Raw genomic sequence first — 10,438 nt, 5'->3', positions numbered from 1 at the left:
CATGAGTCACAGGGGGCGGGGGGGGGGGGTCTGGACGAAGGTGGGAAACCCTGACACATGGGGGGTGGGCAGGGCGGGTCCCAGGCCCCAGCGGGGGGGATGGGGGTCATCAGTTCCTCTGGCCCCCCTTCCCCCTCCCGCCCTGTCCCACAGGATAGGGTTGCCACTGCCCCTCTCCACCCTCCCACCCCTCCGGGTGCCCCTCCTGGGCGCCCCTCCAGCCGGGGTGGCCAGACCTTGGGCCGTCTGGACGCCAAGGCAGCCGTTTGGTTGGGCTTTGCAGCGGCGTGATGGGAAGCTTTATTGACCAGGCCCTGCAGTCTGGATTGTGTCTAGTGCAGCTGTCTGCGCTCACTCCCAGGAGGGGTGACAACATCGAGCCACCTGGCCGAGCTTGCTGGGAACGGGCGTCAGGAGCTGTAACTGGGAGGTCCAGGCCGCCATGGGGGCCTGTCAGGGGGCCCCCTGCATGCAACTGCAGGCCCCGTGATCTTGAGACAAAGGCCTCTCTTGTCACCACCCCTCTCCGGAGTCACCTCACCCCAGGCCTGACCAGCCCTGGGCCACACCCTGGAAGCCTGCAAGGTCTGTGGGAGGTGCCTGTGCCACCCCCAGAGGCCTGGGCTCCGCACCCACCCCCACAGAGGAGGGGGCTGGGCTCTGCACCCACCCCCACAGAGGAGGGGGGAGGCCTGGGCTCACACCCACCCCCACGGAGGGGGGGTCTGGGCTCACACCCACCCCCACAGAGGAGGGGGGAGGCCTGGGCTCACACCCACCCCCACAGAGGAGGGGGCTGGGCTCTGCACCCACCCCCACAGAGGAGGGGGGAGGCCTGGGCTCACACCCACCCCCACGGAGGGGGGTCTGGGCTCACACCCACCCTCACAGAGGAGGGGGGAGGCCTGGGCTCACACCCACCCCCACAGAGGAGGGGGGGGTCTGGGCTCACCCCCACCCCCACAGAGGAGGGGGCTGGGCGGTCGGGAGGAAAGACTCCGATGTATTGTCGTCTTAATGCTCGTGCAATGAGGTGTGAAATTCTGTGTTTCCAAAATTTGTTATCAGCGGAGCTCCGTGTCCTCGCTCGGGCCGCACTGAGGAAATTTGGGAGAAGCGGTGTGATTGCGGCGACATGAGTTATGACAAGCCGGTGGCTCCATGGCTGGGAGCGCTCGATGGGGGGGGATTTATCACTCCGGAGAGAGCCTTCAACAGGCCTCATTAGGCTGGAAACGATAATGAATATGTCCCCTTCACCTGTTTTCATTAATAACGGCTCCCCTCTTATCTTTTTGCCACACGTACCATTCTTTGATGAAACGCATCCGCCCGGGGAGGGCGGGAGCGCAGCGGGGAGAGGGGCGCCCAGCTCCCGCGCCCCGCGCTCCGCCCCTCCGCCTCCTCCAGCCTGGGCCGGCAGGGGGCGCCGCGGGCTCGCCGACAGCCTTGAGGCCGCGGGGCAGCTGTCCTGCCCTTCAGGGCCAGGCGGGGCTGGGGCAGGGGCCAGCTAGACGTGCTGGGAGGAGCCTCAAGGCTTCTGGAAACTTCCAGGCCTTTACCTCCTCCCTGCTTCCTCCAGCCATGCTTGATCCTTAGCCAAACGCAGACCTTCCCTGGGTGTTTCTCGCGATTTCTTAGAGGGAAGACAGGGCTGTGGAAGTGAGCGCCTGCAGAGGGCCAGGGCAGACATCACCTCCACTGCTCCTCCTGGCCGCCCCGCCCCCTCCCCCGCCCCTCCTCCGGACCCTGCTTGGGTTCTCCTGGCCTCCCCACGGCGCCCAGCGGTGGCCCCTTTGCTGGGCCCGCCATCCCTGCCCCTCCAGCGGTGGCTGAAGCTTTTTAAGGCTCTGACCTTGTCTTTCCCCCTCTCAGAGCCTGTCTGAGGCGACCCCCTGACTCTGCCCAGCAGCCTGACCGGGCAGCCCCTCCGACCTTCAGGGACAGCTGCCCCCCTCTCTCCAGTGGGTCTCTGACAAGGCTCCCAAAATAGCCAGGCACGTTGGCGCCCAGGCCTTCCCTGGCTCAAGCTCCTCACGCTGCTGGGAAGGCCTCCCCCTCCCCTGCATTTGGCAAACTCATCTGTACCCTTCAAGGCCCATCCCCAAGGTCACCGCCAATGGGAAGCCTTCCAAAGAAAGGCTCTCAGGCCCTGCCCAGGCCACCTTGGCACCCAGGCAGCTCAGCTAGTGGGAGAGGGCTTCCCGCCCAGGGCAAGGCCATGCCACGCTGGGGGCTTCGGGTCAGACAGGCCCTCCTGTCTCTCCCCCTCTTGGCACGCCTGGTTGCCAGCTACCTCGGGGCACGTGGGGGCAGAGAGCGGACATCAACATTCGTACTGGTGTCGTTTTTACCTTGCGGGTCGGGACCACCGTCTGTCCGTCTGTCTGTGCTCTTCTGCACAGCGATCCCCTCCCTTCTCTGAATCCCACCTTCCTCCTGCAACGGGAGCTCACTCCCCGGGCCACACTGAGTCCTAGCTGGGATCCGCACCAGGCGTCCTGGCGGGCCACCCTATACCCGGGGAGAGGTGCAGACGTGGCCACTGTGTTCAGGGCCCCCGGTTCTACCTGGCTGGTGGGCCCACTAGGCTAGCCAGCCTTGGAGACCCCTGGATAAAGCCACAGCCAGGCCTTTGCATGTCATCTTGCTCAGACCTAGCCTTGCAGGATGACAAGTGACGGGCTTGAGGAGGGGTCCTCAGGAGGAGGGAACAGTGCTGAGGCCCAGAGGCGGGGGCCGCGTGGGCGGGCAGAAGCTGAGAGCAGCGGCCATCAGCATGGCGGTGGTGTCGGAGGGGCTGGCGCTGGGGGGCGGGGCAGGGAGTGGGGGGCGGTCCTCACTGCCAGCCTGGTTTGTGACAAAGTTGCCAGCACCAGGATGCAGTGGGGAGAGGGCCCCAGGGGCCCAATGGTCTTTGGATTTTGTTATAACCACCCCCAGACCCTGAGTGGGGAGTCCAGCCTGGGCTGTGGGTACAGTAACGGGCCGGCACTGCTCCGACTCAGAACCCGCGTGTCTGCACGGGCCTGCCCCGCCCCCAGCTGAGGGCCCCTGGTGGCCTGTCCCCAGCCTGTGGCCCCCGCCCCCTGGGTCCCGGGAACAACGTGAGGGAACCCAGCAGCATCTGGGCCGCCTTGCTGGGCCCTCTCCTGCCCTTTTCCACAGTCACGGGCCTCCGACTTGCTAATTAGTTGGTAGCGACACACCCCGAGAAATGAGTCCGTCTTGGTGACATGGTGCGCTTGCCAGCACTCGCCCTGCTGCTTCCCAGTAGCGCTTGCAGGAAGAAGCCAGCAGCTCCCTTCTCTCGAGGAAGAGTCACCGCAGATGTTTTTACAAAGTCACGGCCAGGGAACATAGGAATAAATGCCACGATTCACGTCTGCAACCCCCTCCCCGCCGGCTCCTGTCCCGACAAGCCAGGGGGGCTGGGGAGGAGGCGGGCAGATGTGCGACCCGGGAACGTGGCCAAACGCTTTGTTCAAGACCGCGCTCCTATCACAGGCAGAACTAAGTGGCATGAATTGCTGGGGAAGCCTCTTGACAATCAGGGGCTCCGGGGTGCCCACGGGCCGGCCCCCTGGCCAGTCATCACCTGGCCTCCCCCAAGCAGGTGGCCTGGCTCCGGGGGGCGGGGACACCAGCAAGGAGGCTCCCTCACCCTTGGGAGAGGCTCGATTACCCCAAAGGCCAAGGGGGCACATACCTCATTATTGTAATAACAACGATTAGTGGGAGTGCTGATAACCAGGTCCTGGCTCCCACACTCTCCCTCCAAGCTCAGCCCCGCAGCCTTGCCAGAGCCCGAGAGGGGGCGCTCAGAGTGGAGGGTGTTCTTCGCCCCATCTTGTGGACACTGAGATCCAGTGGGGTTCAAGACACCTGTTCAAAAGGCACCAGCTGGGCAGTGGCGGGTGGGACTGGGTGCCAGGCTCCTTTCTGCCAACCGGAAGTGCAGATTGGTGTGGACAGTCCAGTGCGGGGATAGGTATTTTCAGGGCTTAGTGGCTTCCCGAGGTCCCCTCCGGACGGTGACCATTTCCCATTTTCCTGTAACCTCAGCACCACCTGAGAACTGACCACCGCACCTCTTTGGTGTGTGTGTGGGTGTCTCTTGATATTTACTGAGCACCTACTTTCCTGCCTCTGGGGAAACAGTCTACAGCTTACAGGGGGCTCCTTCCCCACAGGCGCCCACAGAGGGGAGGAGGAGTCTTGCCTTCAGGGAGCACTCCCCACAACCAGGCAGCCTCTTGTCTCTGAGGGTCCATCCCTCTGGCAGGACGAGGAGCGAGAAGGGGCTGTGTGACCAGGAGGTCCAGGAGAGACAGTTTGGAGCCTGGGCACTTGGGTTGAGGCTTGAAACCATGAGAGGAGAGGAGGGGGAGCAGGAGAAGGAAGGACTCCTCCCTGTGCGAGCAGAGCGGCAGCTGGGACAGGTCCCCCGGGGTCTGCCTGGGGGCCACGGAGGCAGGCACATCCAGAGAGGAAAGAGTGGGCTGTAGAGGGGGAGAGGGAACTTGCTGGCTCCCCCCAGGGCTTATGATAACTAACTGCAGTTCACCCTTCAGCCCAAGAGGAGGAGAGAGAAGTGAGGGGTCTGTCATGGGAGCAGGAGGCAGAAGACAGGAGTAAGGGGACATGTGGGGTCAGGACCCGAGCCCCTGGCTGGCAGCAGAGTGCGCAGAAAAGAGACCTACAAACAGCAGCCACTGGGCAAGATGGCCGTAGACCCACCTCCCTGCCTGACCCTAGCAGAAGGACGCACATCCGTGGGGGACTGCCTGGAGGAGGCAGCAGGGTCTGTCTGAGATGGGACCAGGCTACAGGGAGGTGTTTGGGATGGAGCTCCTGCCGCAGCCCCCCAGGCGCCCTTGACTTTCTGGCAGGTGCTGGGCCCAGACACAGGGCTGTTTGGGGTCCGCAGAGGCGGCCTGGGCGGGAAGGACCCTTCTCGGGATGGAGCCAGACGCAGGGGGTTCTCTCCGCAGCCTCGGAGCCATGTTTTAATTAGCCAAGTTCTCAGATCATTGTTTACTGCTCCCCACGCACGAAGGGTTTACTCAAAGCTGGGCCAAGTTAAAAATACCAGCGACAGGGATGTGTAGGGGCTGAGGGAGCCCCAGACATGGGCATCCCACCCTCAGGGAGGCAGGAGTAGCACCCCTGGAGGGAACCCCTCCATCCAGCTGGGGGGCAAAGGGTGGCCCCCTGCAGCCACACCAGCCCCATGCCGCCGGTGAGTGCAAGTGCGAGACCAGACCTCACGACCCTGGCGCCAAAAAGGGGTGGGGGCTCGTGTGCCGTTGGACATGGCAATGGGCTGGCCAGCAGCCCTGGCAGACGCCCTGATGGTGGGCACAGGGACAAGAAGCCTGTCAGACATTCCTGGAAGTGCTCCTGGAGGAGGTAGCCCTCAGCACGGGACGGGCACGAGTGCTGGGCATTTTGAATGAGACCCAGCATGAGGCGGGCACAGCGTGTGGCATATCTTGCTCATGGACAGATGCTGGAGGCCGGGGTGAGGAAGCAGCCTTCGTGGGACTGCATGTGGACAGGCACAAAATGGGGGTGCCCTCCCCAGGAAGGGGCTCTGTCTTGTCCAGGCCTCCCGGAGAGCTCGGGTCAACGAGTCCATGGACAGGGAGACACGGAGCCCAAACCCAGCTCCACCCCCATCCCGGAGGGAGTGTCCAGAAGGAAGGATGCCACGGGTCTTTCTGGGGACACTAGATGGCTACCTCTTGGCTGAAACTGGACTGACATCATCGTCATAAGATAGATGCCACACACAGTCCTGGTTGCCAGGCCTCAGTTTACCCACCTGATGAGAGAGAGAGAGAGAGAGAGAGAGAGCTCTCCTATCATATGGTGCCATCCATCTATACACCTCTCCATGCATCCACCATCCATCCATCCAACCATCCATCCACTAATCCATCCATCCATCCATCCAACCATCCATCCACTAATCCATCCATCCATCCATCCATCCATCCAACCATCCATCCACTAATCCATCTAACCACCCATCGTGTATTCACTCAACAAACACTTCTGGGCCCTTACTACATGGCTACGGCCCAGAGGAGGATCAGACGTGTGCTGTGGCCTCCAGAGCCTTCACCACCACCTCCCACCTCGCTCACTGATGTCTAAAGCAGAGCATGACAACTGCTGGGTCCGGAGGAGTAAATAAAATCAATACGAAAGCACTTTGAAAGTTAAAAGCACAATGAACACACATGCTCTGCCTCCAGGGACAGTGCTTCCTGGGGCCCCGGGCCGCCAGGGGTTTTGGTCAGGTGCATGGGTGCGGGAGGGGGAATCACACAGCACCTCCGATGGCCAGACGGCCACTGGACGCGGGAATTCAATCACAGCACGCGTCCCTTTAGTGGAGGTGTCGTTCAGATCCTTGTGTGCCTCCCAGACCAGGAACTCAGGGAGGAGAGAGACCCTGTTCTCCTTCTTCAGTTACTCGCTGATGCCCTCGCCCGCTGTCTACAGGCGCTCTGCCCGTACACACCCTCCGGTCTCTCCGTCTTTAACTGCAGACACATACGTGGGCACACCCTCAGCCACGCACAGCTTTTCCCAAAGCGCAGACCTTTCCTCTTGCTCCCTTCTGGCTCACGACCACAGCGGATGGTGTCTGATGCTCACCTCCTACCGCCACAGCCCCTGCGGCCGTCCCTGTCTGCCCCAGAGGTGTCCCCTGACCCGTCCCCGTGGCGGACTTCCCAAACTCCCTCTTCACCGAAGCCACGAGGCACTGGGGGCCAAGGCCTCCCTTTCCTTCCTCCCTTCTTTTTCTCTCTGTGTCCGACGTGCCTCTCAGTTTTTGTAAAGATGGGAAGTGGAAAGCAGGGTGTTTCTGGGTGTTGAGAAAGGGACCCTGTGCTGACAGGTCAGCGCTGAACATTTGGAGTAGGGAGGGGGGATGGGGAACCGGGTGAGAGGAAGCCCCAGGCCTCGCCCCCCCATCTTCGGGACCGCCTCTCCTCTCTCATTTCACTGATTCTCTGGGTTCCTCTTCTCCCTGGCCTGACCTCCGGTCTCCACTACCCCGTCCCCGCGGCGGTCTCAGCCCCTCGCACCTCTCAGCATCTCCACCCATCCGGGCCATCGAGACCACAAGCCCTGGCCCAGGCAGAGTGAGAAGTCACAGCCGAGGAGAGTCAAGTGGGGAAACTGAGGCCCAGGAGAAGATCCCCCCAGGTCCTACCCAAATCCGGGCGCCTATCACCCAGCCCGCAGCAGGCTCACTGCCAACACGGCGCTCTCCAGACCAGAGTGGGGGCTCAGCTCATGTGGTGGGTGCAGACGCCCCCGCACCCCGGGCCCGAGAGAGCCCTGCAGCTGGGCACTGCTGCGGGTCGGTGAGGGCCGAGGGCACGGGCGCCCCAGCCAAGACACCCAGGTTCCGAGCTCTGCCCTGAAGCAGCTTTCTAGCCTCAGTTTCCCTAACTGAGATGGAGACAGTTGGGTTCAATGGTGCTCTGAGAGGAGCTCTTACTCTGGTCCTTCCGGCCTGCTCTGTGCTCCTGGCTCTGTCCCCACCGCCCCCAGCACCGGAGAGGACAGGGGCGGTGGCCGCGGACTGGGGCCTCCTCATCCACTGCCTTTGCCCCCCCTCCATCCTGGCTTCCAGTTCTGCTGATGGCTCCTCCGCCCCTCCCCCCGCAGGCCTCCAGGGTGACTGCATGCTGCTCCCCCTGCAGCTTCCCCACACCCGGCCCACAGCTCTGTAAATAGTCCTTTATTAAACCCTCCAGAACCAAACGCCTTGCTGCTAGCGCCATCTGTGTCCTGCTGGGACCCTGCCTGAATCCCGCAGGGCCTCCCCGCCCCTGGTCTCCGGGCTTACGCACACTGTCAGGCAGGAGGCCGGCCACAGAGCCCCAGGGACGGACTGCTGTAGGTGCTGGGCCGTGTTTAAGGACCTCAGGTGGTGACCGGCCTCGGCATGGCCCTTCTCAGTCCGGGTCCTGCGGCGTCACCGGCTTGGGGGTTTCAGAGGTGCGGCGGGACCAGCCCCAGAGCTCCTGGTAAGGGCAGGCGCTGGGCACAGTCTCACCTCCACGGGGTGGGGGGAGGCGGTGACTGCCCCAAAGGGAGCGAACAGGGGCCCAGGGTGCTTGAGCCTGTTCCCTCATGCACCTGCTCGCGCCCAGGCACCTTCCCCTCCTGGGCTGCCTGGCCGTGTGCGCAGGAAACACCGAGAAAGCCCACGCACGACCGACCTCCACCTTCTCTGGCTGGCGGGGAAAAACAAGCCGGTGCGGACATGCCGGGCCCCCCGCCCACGGCACGCGTGGGTCAGTCGGGCCCTTTGTGGGCTTCACACAGCGAAGGCTGCCCGAGGAGGAGAGGCAGAAGCAAGTAAAATACAATCAGAAATAATTGGCCCATCGGAGAGAGGCAGGGGCGAGGTGCTGGAAGAAACTCATCCACAGGCTGGATGGGCTTTAAAAGACCATTTCTGGGCCCCAAGGTGCCCCCACGCCTGCCAAAAGCTTCCTCATCGATTCCTTGATATGAATGTGCAATTTGGTTCCACAAATAATGAGAACCTGCCGTGTGCCTGGTTCTGAGCGTGCGGCCCTGGGAGAGCTGGGAGAAGCTTCAAGAAGGCAGACTTCCCTCCCTTCCTGCCTCCTTCCTTTCTTCTTCCTTCTTTCCCTTCCTCTGTTCTTTCCTCCTTTCCTTCCTTCTCGCCTTTCTTTCCCTTTCTTCCTTCCTCCCTTCCCTCCCTCTTTTCCTCCCTCCCTTCCTTCTTCCCTTCCTTCCTCTCTCCCTCCCTATCTTTCCTCCCTCCCACCCTCCCTCCCTCCCTCTTTTCTCCTTCTACCTTTCTTCTATGAAAAGTTAAAACAAGACTCTAGAAAACAAATCTAGAAAACCTCTGTCTGACTCCTGCTCTCCAGGACCTAGAAGGCCCCGGGGTTTTGGTGACAGTCCGGTGGCTCGGGCCAGCGTGGTGGTGGCTAGGGTGGAGGTGCAGCCGTAGTTCTGTCATGACCCCCCAGGACTTGGGCCCTGTGTGCTCAGGGGCAGGGCTGAGGGAGGAGGGGCTAGGTCTTGGCTTGGGCAAATGCAGGCCTGGACGGCCCTCGAGGAGGCCTGAGGATGACAGATGGGTGGATGTTTCGAGACTGGGGTCCCCACAACCCCTTGCGCCAGCTTTGGAGAGCAACACAGGCTGAGAGCTGGACTCCATCATGAATGTGACTGAGCAGGGAGAGGCCGGGGCGAGGAGGAAGAAGGAGAGAGAGGGAAGTTGCCCGGCCCCAGGAAACAGTCTCCTGTCCCAAATTCCACTGTCGCTGAAGCAGGAAACAGAGGCCACTGCCACAGTCCTAGCTGGTGTCTTATTCCAATGACATGAATTTCTTCTCTGGTTTGAATCTGTGGGGTCTCTGGCTGGCCCTCAAGTGCACCGTTTAGAGGAGGAACCTGGGGGCTCCCCAAAGCACTATTCGTCCTCCAGTCTCTGGGTTATCTGGCAGGGCCCCAGGCCTCAACAGTCCGGTCCCGCTTTGCCAGTGCCTTGCTGTGTGCCCTCGGGGGAGTCGCTCAGCCTCTCTGGATGCTGGCAACAAGCTCTGTGGCTAATAGAGGAGCCCTACGGATGGAGAGGGAGGAAGAAAGAACATTTTTATGCCAAGATCCAATTAAGGCTCATTGAGAAAGACCAAACTTGAGCTTGGACGCTGAGCAACGCCATGTGTCTTGGGTGGGGGGAGCCTGGGTCAGCGGGGGCTGGATGTCCCCGCCCCCCATCCCGAGCTGAAGCTTGGCGGCAAACGGCGAGGTAGGGCCTCCCGAGGCGCAGAGCGTCACCATAGGAACAGGCTCTTGGAGTGCCTGCACACAGGAGCCGGGCGGGCGCTGGGGGAGGTGGGCAGGGCGGCGGGCGACCGTGGGGGGGGCTGGCTGTGTCTCCACGCCTTCCACTCCTGGTGGCAGAACCGAGAGGCCCTGGCAAGGCGAGAGCGAGGTGGGGACGTCACCACCACCCAAGGGGCCCTCCCCCCAGGAAGGCTGGTGTGGGGGAGCCAGCGACCCCCGGGACTCAGGGGTCACAGGTAACAAGACGGTGTGACCAGACACAGCCACAGGGACTTGGCCAGTTGTTAGGACGCAGGACCTTCCACCGAGGGGCCCATGGTAACCCTCGGGGAACACTTCGTGCCTTGTTCATTTATTCATTAATTCATTTAATCCACAAACACTTCGTGAGCAGCGCTGCAGGTCCCGGGCCGCTGGGCACCGGCCTCGAAAGGTGCTGCTGGCCCCACCGGGGTCAGACTCGCGTGTGAAATCCATTGCCACCAGGTCGGAGGATGTGTCCGACGTGAACGGCGCTGCCCGGGGGGGGGGGGTCTGAGACGAGGCCAGAGGCGTGCTGGGCTCCGGTCCTGGGCCAGGA

General features: G+C 62.4%; 1 protein-coding gene across 1 annotated transcript in view; it reads left to right on the top strand.

Moving 5' to 3' along the window:
- DLK1 (delta like non-canonical Notch ligand 1) overlaps positions 1 to 10,438 on the top strand; it is a 28,241-nt gene that overhangs the window by 4,415 nt on the left and 13,388 nt on the right. The window contains exon 3 of the mRNA XM_029950866.1: positions 9,976 to 10,094. Coding sequence (XP_029806726.1) covers positions 9,976 to 10,094 — 119 coding nt within the window. The remainder of the gene's footprint in view (positions 1 to 9,975; positions 10,095 to 10,438) is intronic.

The sequence above is a fragment of the Suricata suricatta genome, chromosome 9 (genome assembly GCF_006229205.1).
Source record: "Suricata suricatta isolate VVHF042 chromosome 9, meerkat_22Aug2017_6uvM2_HiC, whole genome shotgun sequence".
Classification (NCBI taxonomy): domain Eukaryota; kingdom Metazoa; phylum Chordata; class Mammalia; order Carnivora; family Herpestidae; genus Suricata; species Suricata suricatta.
Note: the sequence above shows the minus strand (reverse complement) of the source record. Positions and strands in the feature narration are given on the sequence as shown.